This window comes from Sander lucioperca, chromosome 9 (genome assembly GCF_008315115.2).
Source record: "Sander lucioperca isolate FBNREF2018 chromosome 9, SLUC_FBN_1.2, whole genome shotgun sequence".
Lineage (NCBI taxonomy): Eukaryota > Metazoa > Chordata > Actinopteri > Perciformes > Percidae > Sander > Sander lucioperca.
This window is the reverse complement of record NC_050181.1, coordinates 3,654,431-3,681,585: the sequence shown is the minus strand read 5'-3', so window position 1 is coordinate 3,681,585 and position 27,155 is coordinate 3,654,431. Positions and strand designations below refer to the sequence as shown.

At 39.8% G+C, this 27,155-nt stretch overlaps 2 protein-coding genes and 1 long non-coding RNA gene across 5 annotated transcripts; 2 read left to right on the top strand and 1 right to left on the bottom strand.

Annotated features, from left to right (window-relative positions):
• Nucleotides 1–1,229: 1,229 nt before the first annotated feature.
• Nucleotides 1,230–4,200, bottom strand: LOC116046191. The gene is made up of 3 exons (XR_004104062.1): nt 3,936–4,200; nt 3,710–3,849; nt 1,230–1,679 (listed from the first exon to the last, which is right to left on the bottom strand). It is a non-coding gene; the product is annotated as an uncharacterized LOC116046191 (long non-coding RNA).
• A 1,190-nt stretch (nt 4,201–5,390) lies between these two features.
• On the top strand, nt 5,391–14,971 carry LOC116046139 (receptor-interacting serine/threonine-protein kinase 2). 2 transcript variants are annotated; one of them, XM_031294371.2, is made up of 11 exons: nt 5,391–5,992; nt 6,564–6,717; nt 7,467–7,622; nt 8,268–8,425; nt 8,969–9,018; nt 9,199–9,360; nt 10,078–10,163; nt 10,788–10,889; nt 11,032–11,128; nt 11,271–11,468; nt 12,158–14,971. In XM_031294371.2, the coding sequence occupies exons 1-11, from the start codon at nt 5,673–5,675 to the stop codon at nt 12,535–12,537; spliced, it is 1,863 nt and encodes a 620-aa protein (XP_031150231.1). In that variant the 5' UTR covers nt 5,391–5,672; the 3' UTR covers nt 12,538–14,971. The 2 variants fall into 2 exon arrangements, with proteins under 2 accessions (XP_031150231.1, XP_031150230.1); XM_031294370.2 differs by having other exon boundaries at nt 5,392–5,992; nt 12,155–14,971.
• Nucleotides 14,972–15,541: 570 nt separating this feature from the next.
• On the top strand, nt 15,542–23,725 carry LOC116046150 (Y+L amino acid transporter 2-like). Of its 2 annotated transcripts, XR_004898337.1 has the most exons (11): nt 15,542–15,794; nt 16,118–16,647; nt 17,709–17,834; nt 17,917–18,061; nt 18,674–18,797; nt 19,466–19,569; nt 19,660–19,756; nt 19,898–20,047; nt 22,622–22,805; nt 23,102–23,249; nt 23,288–23,725. XR_004898337.1 is itself a non-coding variant. In XM_031294395.2 (10 exons), the coding sequence occupies exons 2-10, from the start codon at nt 16,128–16,130 to the stop codon at nt 23,194–23,196; spliced, it is 1,545 nt and encodes a 514-aa protein (XP_031150255.1). In that variant the 5' UTR covers nt 15,542–15,794; nt 16,118–16,127; the 3' UTR covers nt 23,197–23,291. The 2 variants fall into 2 exon arrangements, 1 of the variants encoding a protein (XP_031150255.1); XM_031294395.2 differs by having other exon boundaries at nt 23,102–23,291.
• Nucleotides 23,726–27,155: the final 3,430 nt, after the last annotated feature.

The following is a 27,155-nucleotide window of genomic DNA, read 5'->3' as shown; positions in this document are numbered from 1 at the left end:
GAGATTTCACATAAAATATAAGAACAAACAGTCGGGACAGGTTTGTATCCACTTCTTATGTAATCCACCCTTCATCAGGTTAAGAGTGGGTTTGTAGCTGAATGTTCCCTTTGTCTAAAATATTTGATTTAACTTCTTCTAATCTTCCGGGTGAGTCCTTTCAAAGCTGGTGATTTTATGCACTCCTTTGAAACGTGTAGATCTATGGTGTAGATATAACCTACTTTAACTCAAACTATGACAGAAACGGTTAAGAACATAGTTCCATGATCCTTTGAACTGCAGTGTAGAACAGTCAACACAATGGCGTCCTGCCAGCCATTACAATATTATTTTTACAAGAAGTATTTGACATCTTGTCATGTTGATAAATTATTCAGGATAGTATGTGCTGCAATTAATTATAAACAATGAAACCCTGTGGAGTTATCTGTAAGGGAGGATGTTCCAATGTTTTTTGTTCAGTTGTTTATAAATCTTTTGGGGCATTATTTATGGGGCTAATGAAGTACTTGTATCTCTGACTTTGGTCAGTTTGTCTTCTCCTCGTAGTGTTGTTTTGTGTGCCAAACTGCTGACAACAAGGATAACTGTAGAGATTTAGTGTTTTGGATTTAAAAAATGTACATTACTGTGTTCTATCATGTTGATGCTGGCTTTTTCCTCATGCACTAATGTACTGCTGGCAGATAGCTGAGCTTCTGATGGTCTGGCCTTGAATGAGTGTGGAATTCACTTGACAGCAGAACATGCTGGTTCTTCTCCAAGATTGTCACCACTATCAGTATGTGCCCACATCTGTTTACAATGTGTGTATGAGTGCTGTTAAAGACATAATCTGTGACCCAGATGTTAACAAACCATCACGATTAAAAGTAAACAGGATCCTGCTGTCACTCCCAAAAGTATAAGTACTAATGAATAAAGGAATGGATGAATGAAGGCTTTATTTTGAACATGTAAAAAAAAATACAATAAAAGCTAAAACAATATAGTACTTATTATACATTTGTTATGCTGTTAGTGGTTTCTTTAACTGGGACAGTGTTTTGCAAGCCTAGGTATGAAGTCCCAAGTCAAGTCCTAAACTTTTTGTTACAAGTCCTAAATAAGTAATTATTTTGTCTGCCTTTTAGCCTGCATTTTCCCTCCTGCTCGTTCAATGCGATTGGCTGCTGTGGGGTTGAATTAAGTTTTGCCTGTTGCCAAGAAGATGTGATTCACTTCACACCTTTTACAACATAATCTTTCATTTTTGGCCATGAGGAGTTATTCCAAGTCAATTGGCTCAAATCCCATGAGTCATTAGTGTCTAAGTTCCAAGTCTTATTTCACTGCTTAGGTGTCTTAAGTGAGGCCAAAGATCATTGATTTTATCAGCCAATTACAGCTTTTCAAAAAAACATTTTGAAAATAGTCATTCTGTAAGCCTCTGCAATTTTTTTCCCCTTTGACAATGTATGTTGATTTTTCATTGTTGTACATATGTTCACTGCCTTTTATATCATGGTTAGGCATGGGAGCAGTTTTTGTTCATGTTCAATTCTCAATTAGTTGTTTTTGTTTGTATTGTATGTTTTCATTGTACTATACAAATAAAATTGTGTACAAATGCAATCAGTGTGGCAGTATGAATGCAGCTTGGCCCAGACCTCTCGATGTCCATGTCTGTCTTTGTTCTGTGACACAAATAGAATAAATAAAGTGCCTCTTGTGATAATGAGGCTAGTATGAATGAGGTTTCAGTTGGATAGGACTGAAGCTCTGACGCACACGCATTCACACAGACACTTCATTCATTAATTGCAACACTGTTATTCACTTTTTGAGAGGTAAACATCTCAGCCCATTATCAAGGAGCACTGTGTTCGGGGTTTAGAGAGATGTCCTTGTGGGTGATGAGAACAGAACATTAAGTTCCCAGCATCTCTTTGATTCAGGTGGAGAGGCTTTATCTTTGAAAACTGCTAATACACTGCCACCTTATGGTCATATTTGTCTATAGCATCAAAACTCTTGAAATCACTTTAATAACAAAGTTCATTATTCACATTTCAGGGAAGAAGCAGATTCTTCCGCACTTTTTGTGAATACAAAACTGAATATTTATGGTTGATATAAACCTGTACATGAAACATGGCAATGACATTGTTAAGGTACTTATTATATCCTCAGAAAATAAATCTATTAATCCTGCTCTCTCTCTCTCTCTCTCTCTCTCTCTCTCTCTCTCTCTCTCTCTCTCTCTCTCTCTCTCTCACACACACACACACACACACACACACAGTGGCACATACAAATAAAAGAAGATACATAAATTAAAATACCGTCACTGAGCTTGTGCTTGTGTGTCTTTAAAAGGTTGATGCTAGCTCAGTTGGTAGAGCAGGCGCACATACATAGAGATGTATGCCTCGACGCAGAAGGTCCAGGGTTCAAGTCCGACCTGGACGATTTCCTGCATGTCTTCACCCTCTCTCTCCCCTTTCACATCTAGCTGTCCTTTCCATTCAAGGCTGAAATGCCCAAAACAAATCTTTAAAAAAATAAAAGGTTGATGATTCAGAGCAGAATCTGAGAATGCGTCATACATTTTTGGGTTTCTTCCTTTTTTATAGATTTCAGGATGCAACAGGGGAATCACTGACGATCACTTTACTCCAGCAAGCATCATGACCTTTTATCAGTACGTCAGACTCTCACCTAGAGACTAACGGTCAGAACATCATTAACACCAACACTTAAATAAAGGTATATATGAGGACAAAAAGAGTGAATATGGAAGGACTAGAGGGTTGTTTACTTTGTTTACACCTTTTGAAATTGGCCAAGCCACAACACTATGGTTTGGTTCTTTGCCAACCTTAGTTACAGAGTATCCTCTGTCATCATGCTCGTCTTCATTTCCATCCGTGTTTCTGCTTAGGTCCTTTCACACCTGTGTCTCCTTCTCTGTATGTGTCGGTGTCCGTGGCTATTGTTGCTGTTAACTGGCAAGGACTCTTGAAGCTCTCTGAAGAAAGTGACAGGGATCTGTGTGAGAGGAAATCATTTCAATACAGTGTACAGTGCACATAATACCTCTACAATGTCTGTGCAAATGACACATCTTCACTTGACTTTCTTCACCAGGAGGCTGATGTGGTTTTCCTTCTCCTCCAAGGTCTTCTTTAAAATGTCAACTTCTCGCTGATTTTCTCCTCACCTGCTGATGATGTCTTTATGTAACGTTAGGTTCTGTAGAAATGTCTGCAGCCTGATCTGCCTCTGCTCTAGAAACTCACCACCATAGTTGTCTTTGAACCAGCGCTTAGGAGGCAGGGAGACGAAAGCTGGGAAACAGCTCTTTAAGCTGCAGCAAAGCAATGAACAAAAGGGTGAGGAAAACAGAAAATAAAACAACTGTTATTGATTCAGGATGCCAAAAGCACTCACACTGAGGTGTAGACAAGCAGAATAAAGATGAATGTGTGCTAATGTGTATTGGACTAAATACAATGTTTGGAGACAGCAGACTGTATAATCCTGCAGATCTTTCCTTGAACAAAGACAGTTCATACCAGGCTTATCTTCGTCCATCAACAGCTCTGGGAATGTCATGGTTTGCCCTCACCCTCCACCAGTGTGGAATATGCCTCCTCTGAATCTACTCCAGGAATCATCTGGCATGGGAGCCCCATGCAGCACCCCAGGGTCTAACTCCTCTTACCTAGGAAATACTTTCTGGAGGTGAGGATGAAGTAGAATGCAGGAGACCCCCTTTTGGTCCAGGACCTGCACGCTCCAGTCGAGTCCACTGGGAATGGGACTGGAACAAAGAGGGCAGCCATCTGTGGTGGTCTTGGTGAGCTTTTGATACCATTAACAGGCATAGAGTTAATTTCATATTAACACAGGAACAGACAAGGACACACAAAGTGTATGAGCCTACTTACATCCGTTTATTGCAAATTCTCCCTCTCTGTCAGAGCGTTGAAGAAGGAAGTACAGCAGGGTTTCTTTGATTCAAGTTTCTTGCCTAACTGTGCAGGGACTGTTCTTGTTAAGTCTTGCTGGATCATCAAAAACTCTAGGCACGTTGTGTTGGCTCCACGTAAGAAGTAACAAGGTTACTGATTTGTTGACACCCTCTGCTTGACAGGGTTTTCAGATTACAAATGGGGAAATGCAAACACGTGCTTCAGTGAATCATTTGCTCCAGTGTGTGTCCAGTCTCCTGGCTCCACAGGAAGTTTCACTTCCAGTTTCGGTAAAGCACCAACAACAAAATTGATAACACCATAAAGAAGTTACATCATTATAGGAAGCGTATGGAAAATTACATATATATAATGGTAGCCTATTTGGTATTTAATTGTTTAATTGTTTCTCCTTCAACAATATAACAATATTGTCCCACATATTTCTGTGACGTTTTTAATTAGGATTTATAGTTTTACTATAACCAAGTTTCTGCCAAGGACTACACTCTTTAATTATTCTATCTATCTATCTATCTATCTATCTATCTATCTATCTGTCTTTTTTTGGTAGGCTACGATGTGAAAAGACGTTTGTAGCCTACATAATGAACTTGTGTTTGTGTTCCACGTTGTCTTCCTTTTGTCTGTGTGAATTCTAAATTTCTGCGTGGAACAGAATGGCTAAAATAAGTGAAACACTGAATTAAACAGTTTTTTACTATTGCTAAAAGTAGTTACTAGAGATGTTAAGATGGAACGAGCTCCCCATCGATATCAGGATGGCCGAAAGCCTACACATCTTCCGCCGAAGGCTAAAAACACTTCTCTTCCGACTACACCTCGGATAAAAAATATATATATATATAAATAAATAAATAAAAAAAAAAAACTGCACTTTCATATGTCTCTTTGTAGCTTTGACTATTTAAAGCTACTGTATTTGCACTTACTACTTGTGGTCTGGAGTTTGAACCTTCACAGTTGAAAGCACTTAATTGTAAGTCGCTTTGGATAAAAGCGTCAGCTAAATGACATGTAATGTAATGTAATAATGTAATGTAAAGATGTGAGGCTTACTGTAATTGTCCACGCATAAAGCTTTTACTTTTTTACTTAAATATGTTGTCACCTCAACAACTATTTTGTAGGAAAGCCCCGCGTTTGGGAAATTCCAGCATGTAAATCCCGATATGAACAGTTGGGTTCAGTTTGTTTGTTCCAACGAAACTGAAACAAAAATGCGAATATGAAGTCTAAACGATGTAGTTATTCAAACAACCTATAAACACCCCATCATCATATTTGGGTTTGCTCTTATTTGTAGTTCCTATTTGGTGTCGGCTGCTGTTCAGACGGCTGTTTGGAAAATCGGATAAATTGTCTGAATCAATCGAACGCATCTCGCAAAAACCCGGAAGCGTGTCGTCATTAGCAACAACAAACCCACCTGCCTTAAATGGCAGTGGCGATCAGCAGCTTGCTGTTGTCGTTCCTCTTTGACTATTTGCCTGTGACAGCTGGTTAGAGGCAGTCTGACAGCATAACATGAATACACGGGAAAGTGAAAGCGCAAACATTTAATTATAGTCGTTGGGTACTCGGCGTTTTTTGTCAGTTAACCATTTATCAGTTGCTCTTTTTCAGCCGTCCTCCTCCGCTACATTGACGTTAACGTTAGCTTAGCTTGCTAGCAATCAGCGACATTATGGAATGCGTATAAATGGAAGAGCTCTTCCTCGTTGGGTTTACCATAAGGAGCAGTTCTGTTTTCAGTGGCTGACTTGGATGATACATCCTCAGAGACTTCCCGTAAAAGGCTCACAAACTGCTATGGAGCCGCACGCGGCTATAGGCTGTGTGAACATTTGCAGTCTGACCAGCACCTTGCCTGTGATTCCCTACCAGAAGCTGACAGACCTGTACTACCTGAGCAGAGGGGGCTTCGGCACCGTGTTCAAAGCGCAGCACTCCGACTGGAGGACCACTGTGGCCATCAAGTGTCTGAAACTCGATTGTCCTGTTGGAGAAAGGTACCACCTCATGTAACAATGTAGGCCACAGTTTGGAAGGAATTTTCACTACTGTACATTTAAAGATGAATTAAACAGAAACTTACATTGTACTATTTCAGTGACATGTTTACAGAAAAGTTAGCATCTACTGACTGTGCAGGTCAAGGTGGAAGTCAGAGCATCAAGACTTGAATTGGTGTCAGTTTTAATCAGATACGAGGCTTGCAGGTATATTTGAATCAGATGTATCCATAGTGTCTATGGAGCAGCTCTGGATGACATTATCCCTCTGCCTTTCTGCAGCTCAGGTGAAGAAACTTGCTCGAATCCTCACATTTAAACCGGCACACATTTAAAAATAAATAAATAAATAAAATAATAAATAAATAAATAAATAAATATATATATATATATATATATATATATATATATATATATATATATATATATTGTTTTGTTACGATACATTTTTGACTCCCTTACTGGCATGTGTAGTGACGGATATAATAGCTGTCCACTCAAATGTATCTCCTTTGACGTGTCTTCCCATAACTCTTTGTTGAACAAAAATCACCTGGCTGTATTTCAGAGAGAGGAACTGCCTGCTGAAGGAGGCCGAGGTGCTCCACAAAGCCAGGTTCAACTACATCATCCAGATCTTTGGCATCTGCAACGAGCCCGAGTTTTTCTGTATTGTCACCGAGTTTATGAGCAATGGCTCTCTGGACCTGTTGCTCCACGAGGTAGCTATATGTCATCAAGTAATTTCATAACACTGAGAGTTGTTTATTCAGATGATCGAGTCCTAACATCAAAATCCGAGGCTCTTAATGGATCTTAAAGAATTAATTTGGATTAAGGATTAAAAAGGCTGCAGTTTTCCTTAGCTATAAGTCATTTATATTGTTTTCCTTTTTCCCTCAGGAAAGGAGAGCTAATATAAAACTAAACAGAAACTAAAGGTATTGAGTATTGAGTATACAGAATGGAAAACATTCCCACCTTGAACAAGCTGTGTGAAAGGGGCTACAGTCACAAATGTAGAGAACATGTAAACATTCTATGGTTCTTGTTTCTGCACTTGTTGCCAAAATGGCTGAACTGAAAGAGTATCTTTGTTGTTTTTGGCAAGCTGCTCCATCTATAGCTCAGTTTCTTTTATACATCACTCATCACTCATGTGCATGTACGCCATGGCATTCATGCCTGTCTGACAGCAAGCAAAAGTGAAACTTGGAAGTATTCACAGTGTCTAATGAAACTTTGAAACAAGCAGGGTAAGAGAAGCTGAAAGCAGACAAATGTAGTTTGGGAAATTCCCACTTGTCTTGGTGTAGTCAATTTCGTCTCTTCCGTTTTTGCTTTTGCATTGCATAGTCTTGTAATCGAAATGCAGTAAAACACTTCCTCTCCCTCTGCACTTGCCTAAACACATGATTTACAGATGCTTATATTTACATTTTTATACCCGGTCTGTTGTCTCTGCCTAAAGAAGGACATGTACCCCAGGCTTGCCTGGCCTTTGCGACTGAGGATCCTGTATGAGATTGCCCTCGGGGTTAACTTCCTTCACAACATGAACCCACCCCTCTTACATCACGACCTAAAGACACAGAACATACTGTTGGATGGTGAATTTCATGTTAAGGTATGTGTGTCAGCGAGAATTTGGTATAATATGAACTGGATGTGGGACAAAAGGAAAGAAACATTGGAGCGTTACAGCTACTACTTACTTTCATAATTACCGTGTGTGTGTGTGTGTGTGTGTGTGTGTGTGTAATAGATTATCTCCCAGTAATCACATGTTCAGTGAATTCCCACGTTGACACACTAGTTTTTTTGATTTAAATTTTTTTTTTTTTCAAGCAAAATTTCCAAGAAAAAGTAAACTGAATATTTAAGGGATTTGGACTATTGCGCTCATAAGATTAGAAGTCTAAAGATGTCAACTTGGGCTCTCGGAAATTATAATGGACATTTCTCACAATTATTCATGATTTTTTGACATTTCTTAAAATTTCTTTAAATAATTGAAGTCCACTTACCTTTTAGAAAAAGTGCTGCTTCAAAAGCATGTTGTGCTAATAAACAAAGTGTGTCATAGTAGCACCCACTATAATAAACAGGACAATTCTCCCACAACATAGCTACTGGTCTTGGAGCCCCAATCAGTTGTTTTCAATTGACTTGATAAGCTGATCCAAGAAAAACAATGTTAAAAAAATAAATAAATAAAACTTATATCTAGAATTATGAAAAAATGCTAATGTTCTGCTATTGTTCTGTCCAGATCGCTGACTTTGGCCTTTCAAAGTGGCGACAGCTGTCCGTCAGTAAAGGCTCGGGGTCCAAGCCCACAGAGATGGGGGGCACAGTGATCTACATGCCCCCTGAGAGGTACGAACCTTCCAAGAGCCGTCGGGCAGATGTGAAACACGACATGTACAGGTGAGACACCAAACCTCAATAACTAGTAATTAGAAACCGGTTGGACAACAGACATCAACAAGTACGTTCTCCATTTATCTGAGTATGGTTTTAGTATCTATAACATCTAAACATATTTTATGTTTATGATGTTTAATTGGTCGGTGACCAAATTATTGGGCAGAATTTGTGAATGGATGAACTCTTGATGACATCATTGCACAGTTTTAAAACTTTGACAAAGTAAATGATTGTTGAGCACAATCCGCAATAAAGTGAAGTACTGTTTTCCTGACTGGCAAGTTGTGACAACATGCTAGCATGTGGTTGGATTGTAAGCACAATAAAGATCAGTGCAGCGATAGTGATTTCAGGAATTTGTCAGAAAGAGGGAGTGGTGACTTTTACAAAAGAAGTATGTGCAATATAGGTCAATCAGTCATTGTTCTTCCTCCTCTGGTTAGCTTGTCATAAAGTCCCTCAGTTCTGAAGGGGAATACCAGTTGAAAGAATGATTTAACTAACTTTCTATGCATGTTTCCCTCCTTCATGTTTACATTGAAGCTATGCCATCATTATGTGGGAAGTGCTATCCAGGCAGATTCCATTTGAAGGTAACACATTTCTCATTATGTCGCTTTCCTGTCATTCTGTTCAGGTGCTCTTTGAGTGACCTTTCATGGTGCTACCAGACTAATCAGTGTGTGTGTGTGTGTGTGTGTGTGTGTGTGTGTGTGTGTGTGTGTGTGTGTGTGTGTGTGTGTGTGTGTGTGTGTGTGTGTGTGTGTGATCAGAGGTGACCAACCCAATGCAGATCATGTTCAGTGTGCTACGTGGGTTGCGTCCTGACACAAGTCTGGGCAGTCTGCCTGCTGACATCCCCAGTAGAGAAACTCTCATCACTTTAATGACCTGCGGTTGGACCGCTAACCCCGATGAACGACCTTCCTTCCTCAGTAAGCTCACACAAATAACTAAACTGCAGGAATTCATTTCTGGTAGAAGTTTTGAAACCACACCCTCTCAAAGGATTGCACTCTGCTGTACCAGTTTGACCTTTTTCACAGTTTGTGATGACTTTTCATGTTGAGTAACAGACTAATCCTAGTCACTGCTAAATATTTCCCTGACAAAGCAATGACTAAGTATCAGCTTCTTGTCACATTATTGACGTTTTCTCTGCTGTCTTTTCTGAATTTTTTTATAAACTTATAGTTTTGTAGTTGTTTTCCATTCAGACATTCATAGAAATTGATCATCTCCTTTTCTCTCACTGACACATGCACAAACTGCAGAGTCACTGCAACACAGTCGCATTACATAGTCTATTTTCCCACATTGTTAGAAGAAATGAAAGTCTTGATTTATCTGTCCTTTTTTGTGATACTGAAAACATAAAACAGAACTTTATTTCAGTTGGCACCAAATGGTTTGATGACCATAACTTTTATTTAATCTGTACATGAAAGTAGCCTAAATAACCAAATGTGCAAAAAGGCACTAAAATCACTAGTGAACATGACCACACCTGCAGCTAAGGGAGCTGTTGGAAAACTGCACATGACTGGACAAAAGTGATACCATTGTAAAATAGTTTTGTCCTGCATTGTTGATGAGATATCTCAGCGTCATAAACAGTAAAGATGTGATGTGTTTTTTTAATGCCATTTCAGAGTGTTTGATTGAGCTGGAGCCCATGGTGAGGAATTTTGACGAAATCGACTTACTGGAGGCCGTGTTGGAGATCAAGAGGTCAAAGGTTAGTCACTTGTCTTCCCACAATTCTTTTTTTTAAGTGTTTAGGGTACTTATGCTTACATTAATAGACAGCAGAGACATGACGGGAAATGAAGGGAGAGAAATTGGGGAACGACATGCAAGAGAGGGTGAGGTTTAAGTTACCATATGACCGGCTGCTAACAAGCAATGTAGCATTTAAAAGGAAATATTTTAAACAGAGTCCACTGCAGTGATCGCTCCACATAAAACGCACCAGGGTTAAATTACATGACTTCTAGCAAACTTCACAGAGAAAAATTAGGGCAAAACAGCATCACTGATCAGTTTTAACTGAATATTCTTCTAAATGTGATTTAGAGATTGATGCAGAACGGGACACTATTACTATTATTACATTTATGACTACGAGGGAATCACGGGTCAAACATATAACTTTATAATTTCCCCTCATCATATCCTTCCTCTTTTCGGTCTAAAAAATGAAAGCACCCGTGCTCCACAAGCTGTAAGTCATTTATAGTCATTTATGAGGGTGTCTTATTTGGGTTAATAGCTGATTTTTTTTTTGGCATATTTGATTGTTCCCCACTAATCATCCTCGTCAGTATGACTCATTCTCCGCTTTTTACTTGTTCCTCCACAGTTGAAGCAAGGATCGGCCTGTTGTTCAGCCCAGTCAGTGAGTGAGAAGAGAAGCGAGGAGGGATCCCTGAACATGCTGAAGGACAGGCTCAGCCCCTGGCCGGTCAGTAGCTGAAATGTCTGTGGAAATATCAGGATAAAGTTGGGGATGCACTTCTACATTGAGGCCTTGTCTGTTTTTTGTATTATGTCTTCAATGTCTGTGTAGTAATGTAAATTAAACATCACTGTCTGTTCTGCCACAGGAGAGCTCCACCTCAGGCTCAGGCTCTTGTTCCTCCCAGGACACAGACATATCTCTACCAGGTGCCCTCATCAGCAGCAATGCTGCACCTTCTAAAGGTTATTATAACTGGCATCTTGTGTATTGGCATCATTTCCTGGCTATTAAAAAAGAATAAGCTCACAGTACCATGCATTAGGTTTTATGTAAACATACAATATATGCTTTGTCTCATCTCTTTTTCTACTCTTTCTGATGTAGAGGGGCATCTGTCGTCATATTTGGCTCATACTCTAGAGCGTCCTGAGTCTTTGATAGACAACTGCACAGGCAACAATCTGAATGGCTACCAGAGTGCCAGGCCCCTTAACTATTTGAACATACCCATCAAACCAGGCCTGCCTGTCACTGAATATGAGACACAGCTGGATAACCTCACCCTCAAGCCTCAGCAACAAGGTACAAGCAGTTAAAGCATAATGGATGTAGTGGGTGATAATCAGGGTGCAATTTGTGAAAGAAGCAGAGGGGTGGATGTTTTTTGATCATGACATGCAAATCAAAACATGCAAGAATTTAATCCCTCTTCCCAGCCATGCCAAAACACTTATTTATGAACTTCAATATTCAATGGAAAATCTCAAAATGAAATAGCACAACCTGATGAACTTAACTCTCGTTGCCGCATGATGCTCCCTTTTTCTCGGCTAAACTCAGCTACCATGGCCCCTGGACCGTCATCTGGCGGTGCCTGTAGCCGACTCACAGTCGCCTATTGGCAGCTAACACACAACCAACTGCCACTGATACAACGGAGCACTGTAGCCGGCGTCACGGAGCTCTGTAGCAGCTAAACACCACCAGCAACTGCCACTGGGATTTTATCATTCTATCGCACTAGACTGTTCACGTTACAGCGCTTTACTTAGTTTAAAATACTTCTGTTTTAGGTATATAATATATGGTATTGGTGAAGTAGCATTGATCACTTTGAGTGAGGGATACATTTTGTCCCCCCCGTAAAATCGCACCCTGGTGATAATGATCATACATTTCTGGAAAGTTGAATTACATTTAATGTTTTTACTGTTTTGCCAAAATGTACAAGCAAAATCTGAATCACTCCTCTCTCTCCTCCTTTTCAGCAGATAACTCTCCTCCATTGCGGCATTCCCCTCCCTCACAAGGCCCAATTGCCCAGTGGATCGCGACACGGCGTGAGGATATTGTCTCCCAGATGACAGAGGCCTGTCTGAACCAAAGCTTGGATGCCCTGCTGGCCCAAACCATGCTTATGCGGGAGGATTACGAGCTGGTGAAGACCCAGCCGACGCGCACTGCTAAGGTCCGCCAGCTCCTGGACAACTGTCACCGACACAACGAAGACTTCTGCCGCATTGTCGTCCGCAAGCTGTGTGACAACAAGCAAATGGGCCTGCAGCCGTTCCCACCTGAAATCGGCTCCCCTACACTCGTCCCCAACACACCGCTGCTGTCCACGTCCTGCAATATCCCCAGGAACAAGTAGCAGCAGTCACAGCCAATCAATGAAAACAATCCAGATTATTAACTGTGCCAACTTTACACTACAACTCTTACCTGTTCTGTTTGTCGTCAAGATGGTCACTGTGGTTTCTGTCAGTCTTTCCCTCAAAGAGAAGGAGGAACTGAGGGCTGCGTGAGCAAAAAGAGTCACAGGTACAAAACTAAGCTTTTGGCTTTGAAGAATACCCACTCACGAGAGACAAAATGTTTTATTCTGTATAATCAGAATCAAAAGTTTGAAGGAATCAATGATTTTATTTAACAATGTCATGGATTTATTGAGAAAATGTATTTATAAGTCCCTTCATTCTGAGTGGATGTATCGCAGAGTTTCTCTCCTCCTTTGCTTTTGTCTCCAAAGCTCAGGTGTGTGTGTGTGTGTGTGTGTGTGTGTGTGTGTGTGTGTGTGTGTGTGTGTGTGTGTGTGTGTGTGTGTGGCCATTTTCAATCTTAATGTTGGTGAACTCTCCTGATAATGTTTACTGCCTGAGAAAGTGAGCGAGCATGTGGCCCTCAGTGTCTTTGTATTGAAGCTAAGTATGTAGTCTTGGACATTAACAGCTTCACCTAACTGTAGTGTTGGAATGAGTTGTGATTTTGATAGACTGTGACCCCATGGGAAGTTTTTGACCCTTCCCCGGGCTCTTTTTCCTCCCCCTCCTTTTCTTTTTACTGCTGAACTAAAGAGAGTCGCTGGGACGTTGAGTAAAGAGGAAGTTGACATTGTAAGATAACACTCAGAATGAGAGGGATGTGTGTCTGTCTGCATGTCTTTGTCTAGATTAAAAGTGGACCAAAGTGATCTAATTTCTTTTGGTCTTCTCAGTAGTGGCCTCACCTCTCAGTATTTTTAATAGTGTTGTTTTAATAGTGACACTTCAGACTCATCTGGATACTTCCAGAGTTGCAGTTTATCGATGGGTTTCACATTTTTGATGCTGCTGAGCTGCTCTGCAGGAGAAATGCAACACATGAACATATAAGATCAAACAGACTTTGCTTGTAGCAACCTTTAGTTTACCTGCTTTATAAAGTGCACTCTAAGCAGCCAATGCTCAGTTTATCACTCTCTAGACTCGTACGTTTTCTATTGTAGCTGTGCTTCCTAATCTGCTCAAAATGACAGACACCTGTTTATAAAATCATTTTCACTCTGTTTCTCATATACAGAGATCAGTGACATTTAGCAAGGCTTAATGCAAGAAAATACACATTTTCACATTAAGACAGTAGCACCAGATTGTTTGTATAAGTAATACTGAGTAATACAGTTTTTGAATTACTTCATGCATTGTAAACAAATTATTTCTGTTTCCATGACACAGGTGTTACTTTCAGTCCTCCTTATAGCCATGTTTGTATATGTGTGTGTAATAGGACTGCAACTAACAATTCCTTGACAATTATTTTCTTGATCAGTCGTTTGGTCTATAAAATGGTAGAAAATGTTTCCCAGAGCCCAAGGTGACATCTTCATATTTTGTCCAAAACCCAAAGATATTTAGTTTACTGTCATAGAAGACTATTCACTTATAAATGGCTGGAACCAGTGAATATTTGGTATTTTTGCTTAAAAATAACTTAATTGTTTTTAAAAAAAATAGTTGAAGATTAATTTTCACATTAATTGATTAACAAATTGATTCATCAACTGACTGTTTCAGCTCTAGTGTGTATGTTGTGTGCAGGTATACATCTCATTAAGGGTCTTACTGTCTTCATCACTGCCTTTACTTCCTACTTCCTGGGTAGCAGTAGTAAAATAGATACAGTAGTGTAGCTGTGTCATTTACTGTCATTACATCCACAAATTCCCCACACAATAACCTTTGTATTGTTCACTATCATTGGGTTCAAAGTTATTTTCAGTTCAATAAAGAACTTTAAAAAACACTGTGGGAAATGAGCCACAGCAGGTCATTCTTTCTCAATTACGTATATCATGTCATTTAAATGACAACAGGAAGGCCAAGCAAGGTCGATATGTTTCCATAATGTTGCCTTGTCTTTGATAACTGTGCCTCATATTCTGCTTTTGGTCTCAACTATAGAAATGTGCAAAAGCGTTTTACACATATCAAGAAACGTTGAGTAAAAATGCTAAAAAGCTTAAATATGTTGTAACATATTTTTTACTGTAGATGATAGTTTCATCTTTTTTTATATATATTTTCATTTGTGATCTCTTGGTAAAAACTCATGCATTGTTTTTGTTAAGTGATGATTTGATATTCGTAGAATCACCTTCTTCAAAATAGCGGCCTCATTTGGTGCTCATGTCATTATCGGTGTCATAATGTGTTACAGAACCATAGACGTACAGAACGTTCAGTTGATATGTAGCTGTGGTTTCAAAAGAAACTAGATTTTTCATATATTGTATCAACCTCTTCATTAAAATGGGTTCTCAGTTTTAACTTCTGCCTGCTTTCTTCTACTGTCTTCTTGATTTATGTTTATGTAGCATTAATCCAAGTGCAATATTTACGTTATTGGAACAGTTGGCTCACATAATGTTATCATCTATGTAAAGCTTCTGATTTGAATGGCAAGTAACAAGGGGCGTTATGTATAGATGTAGATTACTGAACAGTCCTACTGAGGACGGACCCAGGTGCACAATTACACAATTACACAATTACAAAGAGATGCAGAACAACCACAAAGAGACAAAAAGAACACAGACGCAAAACGACCTCAACGAGAGGCAAAGAGTTGTTTGTGTCTCTTTCAGTCTGGCTGTCTTGCTCCTTTGTAGAAGGGGTACCGGGAATTTTACATGTCCGTGGCCAGAGGTCTATTGTCTCATACACATGTATAGCAACCTGTCTGAGTGACCATTAGAGAAGCAGCTGCTGGGCCAATCACAGTGCATTAGATACTCTTTAATGACAGTATATGCCACAATCTGTTTTATATCATACATTCTTTTGACTGTCTGTAACCCAGAAGCAGCTTGGCTCCCTCTGTCTAAGCTGTTGAGGGCTGCAAGGGGCAGGGACGAGATCTGCTTGTCTCTGAAAATAGCACAGGGGGGAACACGAGAGTGTGGTTCGCCTGGTGCTGGAAAAACACCCGTTGTGGTTGTGCTGGGCAACAGTGATTGCAACATCGACCGTCCTGTTGCTACATCTAAGATGACCAATGTCTCACTGCCTGGTTCAGAGGAGCAGCATGGATCTGAGGGAGACTCAGTAGGAAAAATTATACCTGTTGATCTTCTATACGTAAACAAATAAAGTAAGTTCTTTTTACAAATTGGCCTTTTATGTCTTAAATTACAACAACTTAGTTGTATGATTTGTTCATGTCTGGATGCATAAAGAGCGTGAGGAATCATTACTGAAAGAATGGCCACATGCATGACCTTTTCTTGTACACTGGACATTTTTGGTTTAATGTTTCAGGCTTGAGAAGTGTAGTTAGACATTAAAGGTATAGTATATTATATTATAAAGTATATTTAAGACAAATCATGTCCTATTTATATGGAACAACAGTATGTTTTGACTGTTATATTTGAATAATCCACTTTAATTATTGCCCTATCATCTCCACACCAGCCCTGGACTAATGGAGGATCTGAGGCACAAGATTGATGTCATGTCACAGACAATATGCCCAGGTTTACGGACTCCATCTGATGAGGACTTAAAGGCCCAGAATAATGGGAAAGTGGAGAAAATGCAGATGAAGAGAGAAATCTCCCTCATAAATGGAATCTGCCTAATTGTTGGCAACATGATTGGCTCTGGGATCTTTATCTCACCGAAGGGTGTACTCATGCACAGTGCCTCTTATGGCCTGTCGTTGCTGATTTGGGCTTTTGCAGGCATCTTCTCAGTGTTTGGAGCTTTGTGCTATGCAGAACTTGGCACCACCATCACCAAGTCTGGAGCCAGCTATGCCTACATCCTGGAGGCGTTCGGAGGCTTCCTTGCATTTATCCGTCTGTGGACGTCCATCCTGTTGATCGAGCCAGCCAGCCAGGCTGTGATTTCACTGACCTTCGCCAACTACCTGGTGGAGGCTTTCTACCCCACCTGTCAACCGCCATATGATGCTGTCCGGCTTATCGCTGCAGCCTGCCTCTGTGAGGAACATGCATGTGTCTGTATATAGTTCATCACCCAGAAAAATAGAATGCAGGACTTAGAAATGAGCTTTGTCTTCATGACACATAAAAGTCTGCAATGGTTAGCAGAACAATACAGGCAGGAAAAACTCACTTTACTGCCATCTAGTGTTTGAAATGTATGCTCTGATGCCCACTTTGGCCTCACCCCAGTTCCTGACGTCAGCTCAACCCCTAGATCAACCCAAGAAGCATGTTTCACTATTGTGCTGCAGATTGAGAAAGGCTGAAACAAATCCCTTACACTTAAAGTTACAATCCTTAAGATTCCCTTTAGATCAAATATCTGTTTAATACTATTTATGGTCTGAATTGGAAAAAAAGCTATTTACATTCAGTAATTACCTCTCTAAAGAGTGGCTTTTATTGTTAGTGGCAGAGTCTTCCATTCACAAGCTGGATTCAAATTGCCTTCGTACACAAGAGGGATTCACAGGAAACAATGCTGGAACACTAGAACACTGCTCCTTTAAGAATGACATGGGCACAACCAAGTGCTGGAGTGGTATTATAGCCCTAGCACATATTTAGCTATCCATGGATCCCAGTACCCAGAACTCAGTAACCCTGTGTGGAACTGGCATCAACTATAATTAGACTGTACAGCCTGGCTTTGTGGTGTCAACAATGTTTTTAGCAGAAGTGGTATTTAGGTGAGAGAGAAGCAATGCCATGAGTCTGACTAAGAAGTCAGTTTCTGTTTCTGTACACTGATAGAGATTGTGGCCCACGCCACATGACACAGAGGAGATGATCAGCTATCTTGGGCATGGGGCTGAGACACAGCAGGCTTCTAATAGCTATGTAGCTTTTGAAATTCAACGTACAGTATTACAGAATTTACAAACCAATGTGGTTTACCATTGTTTCCTGAATGATTTATCTTTGCAAATGCAACCTAACAGGAAAGCAGAAGTTGTACCAGAAGCTGTATTAGGCCTTGTTTATATACATTAAATGAATGTCTCAATCATGCAGAGGAAGACTCATTAATTGCCCTTTTCCTCTGGTTTTCCCAGGTATGCTCATCTTCATTAACTGTGCCTATGTGAAGTGGGGGACTCTGGTCCAGGACATTTTCACTTACGCCAAACTCATGGCGCTCTGCCTCATCATTATTGTAGGAATAATGAAAATATCTACTGGTAAGATTATGTAAAAAGTATGAATGCATCAGTGAAAAAACAAATAAATATGTGCTTTAAACTTTGACTTCTATTTGTGCAGGAGGATCAAAGAGCTTCGATAGTCCGTTTGAGGGCTCCTCCACAGATCCCGGAGCCATTGCTTTGGCCCTCTACTCAGCTTTGTTCTCCTTCTCCGGCTGGGATACACTCAACTTTGTCACTGAGGAGATTCGGAATCCAGAGAGGTAACACATACATTCACAGACATAAAAAGAGACACGTCTGAAACTTTAGACTTGATTTTACTTCCTGTTTCTGGCTCACTGGCAACAAATCTGCTCACAGTTTTCTTTGTGTACAGTCAGAGTGGTCAGAGAGAACGGTAAAAGTTGAATAAAGTAAGAGTCAGTCATTTGTTTATGCATTATTTAAGGCTGCTAAAATCAATATTTTCATATTAACAGTGGATCAAATGACGATGTATTTGTGAAAAGCATTGCTTGTAGTCATGAACCTACAGAGAATTATGATGACTCTATGTTACCCTCAGCTCTTCGGAGGACTGATGTTACAGCTACAGTGTCTGCCACCCTTAAGTTGCCAAAATATCAGTTATTGCAGGTTATCAGTCTTTTCAGATTACTTTTATCAGACATGTTATAGCACAGCCACATGCAATTCTCCAACTTATTGATTTTATCCTTTTTTGTTTGTTTTGTTGGCATCCTAAATAATGGGCTATCAAGGTTAGAATTGCAATTTGAGTAAAATGTTGAACATGAACCCCCTGTAATCTGTCACTGCATCTTTTCAGTGAGTCAGACAATGCTCTGTGTTGTTTTTTGATGTTGTTGTAGGAATCTGCCCCTGGCCATTGCCATTTCTATGCCCATAGTGACCATCATCTACCTGCTGACCAACGTGGCGTATTATGTGGTTCTGGATATGCCATCATTGCTGGCCAGTGACGCCGTTGCTGTGGTAAGACACAAACAGTCACCTGAGAGAGATGATTTACTCTGCTGCTAAATATAGTCCTGAAATGGTTAGTCTCACATAGCCAGACCTATTTCCACAGCGCTGTGGAAATAGGTCTGGCTACACCACACATACATTCTGGGATAGGAGAAAAAAAACGCTCTGGGTTGTTTCCATTTTTTAAACCAATCATAATTGTTCGTCTTGGGTAGTGCTAAGCTCCGGACACAGTGACAGTGGCTTTGCAAAATGGTCTCAGGAAGGAACTTGTTTTTGCATTTGCACCCCGCAAAAGAAATTCAACATAAAATATTAAATAAACTTAATTGTTCACACAATACAGTATCGTGAGCTATTTAAATTGTCAGGCTTTATCTTGGAAATGTACTTCCATTGATTTGGACTATGAAATTGTTGATCCAGGACATTTTGCACTTTGACTTCAGAAACTGTAATAAACCATGTTCACCATGGAATGGGAGTAGCTCAGGCTTGGGGACCGAGCCAAAGTATGGACTAAGTATTGGCACTGCCGAGGTGTCCTTAAGCAAGGCACTGCATGTGAGTGTATTTCAGGCCTACGTGTGTAATGTAACAACAACAGAGTGTAAAAATTGAATTTCCCAATTGAGGGATTAATAAAGTGCTTCTTTCTTCTTCCTTCTTCACAGACCTTTGGGAATGCAGCCCTGGGGCCGTTCAGGTGGATCATGCCTGTTTCAGTGGCCATGTCCTGCTACGGAGGACTCAATGCTTCTGTCATTGCTGCCTCACGGTAATTAGGAAGTACTGAACAGACCCTGACTTATAGTGATATCATGATGAATGTTTTGCCAAAAACTTTCCATCTTTGTTGATCATGCAGGCTGTTTTTCGTTGGAGCTAGAGAGGGCCACCTCCCAAACAGTCTGAGTCTGATTCACCTGCGGCGCTACACACCAATACCTGCACTGCTCTTCAATGTGAGGACCATTTATCTTACTCTAAAATACAAATGGACGTCAGATTGATCAAATGCATACACGTGCATGCCACCTTAAAGAGACAAAAAATGTTCACATGTCACAACTAGACACATAAATATGTGAATTTATGTTCTGCAGGGGTTAATGGGTCTGATCTTCCTGTGTGTGGAGGACGTGTTCCAGCTCATCAACTATTTCAGCTTCAGTTACTGGCTCTACGTGGGTCTGTCTGTGGCCGGCCTTATCTACCTGCGCATCACTCAGCCAGACAGACATAGGCCTGTGAAGGTGCTGCTTTTTTCATTGCTCAGATTATACTGAATATACTTACATATAATAATTTATAATTTTAATAATTTATACTGTTTATTGATCCACAGTGGGGAAATTACAATTTACACTCTGTTTGTTAGAAATTACTACACACAGGCCTGAAATACACACACACATGCTCATACACAACTCTACAGTTCCTGTGGGTATTTCAAATATTTTTTTCTGGTTTGAAGCGATCATTTCTGTAATAATTTAACTTTCAACCCCATATCTATCATATGCAGATACATCTACAGTTACATTTGGATTCAAGATTCAAAGGTTTTATTTGTTACATGCTCATACAATGAAAAGCAGGGTGGCATACTATTAAGGCTGCGCAAAAGGGAATAATAATTAGAATAAGAGTTAAACTAAGAAATAGAAAAAAGAAATATAGGTAGTATTAGTAGCCTATTAAGACGTTAAAGTGTATTTTGGCCCAGTGTGTAGGTGGGCTGTACAATGTTTCAGTATATAAAAATGTAAAAAGTAAGTGTAGCTGTATTACTTGACTCACAACTGTGGCATATGTACCACATTTGAGTCAAGTTATACAATACACGTTTGTACAAACTTGATACAAATATGCAAATGTGCAGGTTAGTGCAGCTATACAGAGGAGAGACTTCAGCATGCTGCTGGCCTGAAGCGAGGAAGCTTTTTCTTTATCTTCTTCAACTTACTGAGCTTGTTACAGCCCAAACTCAGTGATCTTTTTGTGTAAAATGAACAAAGAAATATGACTACGGCACTGAGGAGAAGGTTTAGTGGGTCTGTCATGTTGTCAGGGGCGGATCTACCGGGGTGGCATAGGGTGGCAAATGCCACCCTAAAAGAAAGCCTTGCCACCCCTGCTGCCACCCCAGTTGGCAGCAATGAATTAAAAGTTATGGCCAATTTGACAATTTATGAGCGCGAATCTCCAATGTCCGACTGCAGTGAATGCAGCACGAGATGACGCCAGAGCGGCAAGAGCCTGATTTGTTTGGAAAACTGAGTGGCGCAAAGCGAGGGAGCCAGGAGTCGTGAGGAAAGGAGACACAGGAGGAAAGAGGTCAAAACGGATTAACAATCTATCAAGAAATGAAATTATAACGAAAGAACAGTGCTAGCATAGTTGCGATGCTGATTTTGAGATGATAAAAATCAGGTTGAAGAACGTTATTTCGCTAACTATACATATAATGTTAGTTAGGTCTGACGTTTGTTCTGTGTAAAGTCGGCTACAAAAGCTAATATTGATTCAACGTCGGTCAAGGAAAACATTGTAAAATTACTTTTAATCTTACAGAAATGAAGAGGAAAGGTAGCATATGTAGTTTTTTCTCACCAAAGAGAAAGGCGAGAGAAATAGAAAATGAACAACTGAGCAAGGTAGACGGAGAAGATGAAGTGGAAGGAGAGAGAAAAGAGGTGGAAGGAGAGAGAAAAGAGGTGGAAGGAGAAAGAAAAGAGGTGGAAGGAGAGAGAGAAGACGAAGACGAGGTGGAGAGAAAAGGGCAACAGAAACGTGACAGAGATAGAATACAAGGCCAAGACGACCAGGGACAGGAGGAGGTGGGAGAACACCACAGCGGTGAAGATATGGAGGGAGAGCATCACCAAGATGAGGAGGGAGAAAGAGAGAGACAAGATACCGTGCAGGGCTCAGACAGTGAAAGGGAAAGCAGAGTGCCTGGGCCATCACCGAGCTCCAGTCGAGCTGGTCCACATGGTATGGAAACTGTTGCTGCATATATACTAAGTTACATATGAATAAGAACAACATCAAATAAATATAAAAATTCATGTTTGCTTAAATATGAATAATTAGGGAAAGTTGTCAGTGTGAAAGTGTGATGAGATGGGGAGATGAGTTTTTATATTTTGTGTAGAATGTATTTTAGATCTATTGCTCAGATTAAATAAAAAAATAAACAAATTAACCTAAAATACTCTCCCAGGCTAACATGTTAGTGTGTGTTAACACAGTCAGATGGTTAGAACTAATCAATGACCGTTCCTAATCTTGTACAAATGCTACCTGCAACGCTGCCTCTCTGACACAGTCCAAAACTGTTTGCTTCCCCTCTCATCACCTGGGTCTTACCTTAATGCCTTTCCTGTGATGATGCTCCTTACTTCTATCATACTTCTATCTCCTATTAAGTGAGATCACATCGTCTGGTCACTTATCCCTAATATGAACGGTTTCACATAAAACCTCAAATGCAGGACATTGATTGCATGAGATTAAGTTTGTCTGTCTGAGTTTGTAAATGGCAGCCTGTGCCCTTTTGTAGTGTGTACAGACTATTTCTCATCAAACTGTGATAAAATTCAGTATATATAAGTCTGCCATATGTTGCCACCCCTCAAAAATTCCTTCCCCCCTCTCGCCACCCCATAAATATTTTTCTAGATCCGCCCCTGCATGTTGTGCCTACTCTTATGAACATAACCTGAAGCACTGTTAATACAGTTTCCATAGATTACATATTGTCTTGAATAATACATCACATCAGCTTACAAACTAACCCGATTTGTGTCTTTTTCTCTCCACAGTTGAGCTTGTTCTTCCCCTTCATCTACTGTCTGTGTAGCCTGTTCTTAGTCATCGTCCCTCTGTACGGAGACACCATCAATTCTCTCATAGGAATTGGCATTGCACTGTCTGGGGTGCCGGTCTACTACGTCGCCATTTACCTGCCTGACGAAAGGAGGCCCAAATTCATACGCAAGTTAAACAGTACGTTTTAGGCTGAAATGTCTTATGTCTTGTTATTGTCCTGTGTTTGTTGACCCTTGTTCAAACATGTTAAGAGGAGGTGACAAAAGGAAGACATTTCCTGTACATGATACATAAGATTATTATGTTTAATATTGCACAATCATACACCCTTCTCCCAGTTTGTCAAATATCTGTAGCACATGATTATAGCACTTTCAAAATACAGCATTTATCATCTTGGATTATCACAGTCAGCTGTAACTGACCTCTGCTCCTCCACATCTTCCCTCATCTCACCTCTTTTCCTCCTCCAGCCTTTGTCACCAAATACGCCCAGATGCTGCTCTACTGCTGCCTGACTGAATTTGACACTGAGACAGAAGCACAAGCCGACGGTAAAACGCAGTGAGCTGCAGACAATCCGTCGCTCATCAGCTTTCTGCCTGAGGCCTCAGCCTTGTCCATATGTTGACGTTCATTGCTCCCCAAACGCAGAAAAGCAAGGCCTTGCATGGAAAGAGTGGCGAGGCGCAGGCCCGCAACATTTGTGAGGATTACTTCTCCAAGGTCAAGTTAAAAAAGGCCTGACATCTCAAATGACTCACCATGAAGGAGCAGGCACTTGAGAAACTGTTGCTTTCTTCTACAAATGGGATGCCCCTTTCTACAGAGATCAAGGAATATCTTTTATGAGGATTTCAAAAAACTATGGAAGAAATATGGAGCTCCTTTAACATTTAATTTTTTAGACTAGAAGACGTAACTTGCTTTCTGCCTGACATTGTTTAAAACAAATATATCAAATGATGATTATGTGGCTGGGATTCAATCATCCTATCTAGGATCTAATATTTAAGTTTAATAAGGTATCCATATGTACCTTACTATATGCAAATGTAAAACAAAAAAAACTATTTATAACTACTATCTAACCAATATTCTGGGATTGGTTCCTGTGCAGCTTCACTGTGGAGCAGTTTAAGTTAAGTGCCATGTTTACGGGTCATTATTCTTTCAATTAAAACGGTTGATTTCAATATTAGGTTTTACAAATACAACTTCATAATCACCATTAATGTATTTCTGTGTTGCTGTTTTTAGATAGGAATTTATTCTGACCATTTTAATTATGCTTTTAACAACACATGACCAACAGGCATGGGGTCAAAGAAACACAGGACTTCCATCCAGGAGCCCCATGTCCGTGTCCTGTGTGAAAGCAAAAGTCAACATTGACTTTTTTTTTTTTTTTACTTTTTTACGTACGTTACGTACTTAAAGCTACAGTGGGTAGAAAGAAAAAAAAGCCAGAATTTGAAGTAGAGTGAGACTTCTTCCTGCAGCTCTCCCTCTCCCTGCTCTGTCACACAGGAAATGCATGCGCACAACAGCCAATTGGAACACTCTCTCTTAAAGCAACACTAGAGCACTTTTCCTGCTTCGGTCCCCCTACAGGTTGGAACTGAAATTGTTCGTTACATTACATTGTCCAGTTGATTCGAACTACAGATCTGCTACCCGATCTGGCAATTTTGCATAATGTAATGTAATGGACAATTCCGCTTCCAACCTGTAGGTTGACCGAAGCGGGAAAAGTTCTCTAGTGTTGCTTTAAATGACTTGTGATTGGCTAAAGTCTCCCGTCACAGGTTAGATTTTCTAAAGAGTGAAAAGTGAGCCAAGAGGAGATGGAGAAGTAGTTTTCTCTCAGACCACTTGAATTTCAACATGCTGAAAATGATTATGGAATTTTTGCCCAACGATACCCCGTACGTAAGTTATGTAACAAACTTATTTTATAATTCTTACTTTTTTAAATTCCGATCGCTCGTGTTGCTTGACATTCGTGGCACAACGCACAGAAATTGAGCATAACTTTTTATAAGATATCATACAAACCATTGCATGAGGATACGTTGCAAATGATAATGGACCAATTTGATGGTACCATTTATAAGATGTAGCATGGTATGTATGTGACTTTGTGCCTCACATTTCTCAAAAAACAGCCAGATAATCTTTAAAGAGAAGATTTTCCAGTTCAGTATAATCTGTTTTAAATCAGTTGGATTAAAATAAATGTTTTCTATAGTTTCCTTGTCAACGTTTTCATATGTTTAAGTGCTGATTGACCAAATTCAGTAATAAATATACTTTGAACTTGAAACACTTTCAGAGTCTCCTTTTCTCTCAAAAGCCTCCCTTCTCGCATTAAAACATCTCCACCAGCAATCACATCACATTAATCATGCATGATTTTTACAGTATGTACAAACAGCCTACTGCACTGCATTCTCTAGTTCTGTTATGAACTGCAAGACATAGTTTGACGTTTAGTTTGTTTTGAATGTATCTGTTTTAAATACTCTGTTTCTTTATTATTTTGTCTTGTGATTAAACTGCATATGTTGTAATGCATCATGTTAGTTAATTAATTAGAACCATTTTATAAAAGTCACTGTCCACTTAAAAATTGCTAATTTCTTTACAGATTTGCAATGAATACAAATGTATTGCTAGTTGACCAGACTGGAACACACATGAAAGATGAGTTGTTAAATAAACTCGATATTGACTGGTAGACCTCATACCACACACATATTAGTATTAGCAGTACTTTTTATTTTTATTTAATTGATTTATTGTAAAAACACCTCATTCATGCATTATTTTAACACTGTTCAGGGGCATCAGCTGTTAAAACATCCTGCAGTTTCATATCATTGCATTCATGTCAAATAAAACAACTGGTTTCAGAGAAAATTGTAGTTTATTATTAAATCCTTTTAACTGCAATTCTAAAGCATGTTATAGAATATTAACACAAATCATAATGAACGCACATAAACAGAAAGATAAATGCACTGTTAAGAACCAGTTTCCGCTGAAGTCTAATTTTAAAGTTATTCCACACAGGAAGTGACATTTGGAGCGAGCGAGGTCTATCTCCATCTAAGATAAGGTGCAGTTGGCAGTGTCAAACCCAGGACAGATCCACTTATTGCTGAACTGTTTGTATCCCTCAGCATTGATGAGGTCACTTCCTGAACAGAGAAAAGTACACAGGCATTCATTATTGCGCTTAAACACTGAAATAGATGATACAACAAAATCCACTCCTATTTACCATCCATCAGGTTCTGGAGACTGCAGTAGTTTGTGCTGTTATCAGCTGGATCTTTGGAGAACTCTGATACTGCATCTCCCTGCACATCAGAAGGAAAACAGTGTTTCAAAGAGGAAAGCCAGACAGACACATACAAGTTTGAAAGTTTGAGGTACAGCCCCTCTGGCCAGTGACTGAAGCTGATTAACCTTCTGCTCTTTTATTTTTCTTTGAGTAGCTTTAAAGGTTCAGATGTCCAATAAAAATACTTTTGCCATATTTGCTCAGACTGTCACTATATCGTGATAGTAGCACATCAGACAGATAATTTGTGAAATATATGTTCCTCTGCCTCCCCGTAGTGCTCCTAATGGCATTTGCAAGATTCCACCAAGCCTGAAGGAAAACTACAAATCAGACCAGGTTCACCTAAAATATGTTTCTGAAAACAGTTGAGGCAAGAAATAGGCAATGCAGTAACAGAATCTTTATGCATATTTGATCATTGCTGCTAGTTTTACAGTTTGATTGCAGTTTATGAACAGTCATTGACACTGCGTAAGAGACTCCTCTTCTCTGATTGGTTGTTGTATCTTCAGGGGTGGGTACTAGCTTTTGCCATTAGAAGCACTAGGAGGAGGCAGAGGAACAGGATTTTTTCACATTTTATCTGACTGATGTTCTACTGTCACGATATAGTGACAGTCTGAGCAAATATGACAAAAACATATTTTAATAAAAGTTACCAGCTGCAGCTTTAAAGTCAGAAAAATAACATTTTAACTCACGGTGTGAAAACATCACACGCACATTTTCTATCTGTTTCAACATTTTGTCAAAGCCATAAGAAACGTACACTGTGTTAAATATACAAACCCAGACTTTAACATGTTTATGCTTGCACCGTTAAATCAAATTTATCATGATGAAATCTGGCATTCAGTTGAAATAAACCAAGTCCTGGGGGTGTCTTCCTGTAATGATTTGAAAGTTTGTCCAACAGAGCTGAGGAGGAGGAAGTAGCTTTGAAGTAAAGACACAGTTTAGGTTTTGTATGAGCTGCATCAGTCTGTTTACTCATTCAGAAAAAAAACTTACAGTCATTTTGCAAACAGTTGACTGCTCTAGAAGAAACTGGAGGTCGTTGACTTTTTTAGTTGTTGGAGACGTGTGTGTGGCTTTGATCAGGTATGGAGCTGTCGACACAAGCTGCAGAGCATTTCAAAATCAGTCAAGTCAAGGATATTTTCTACACCGTGCAT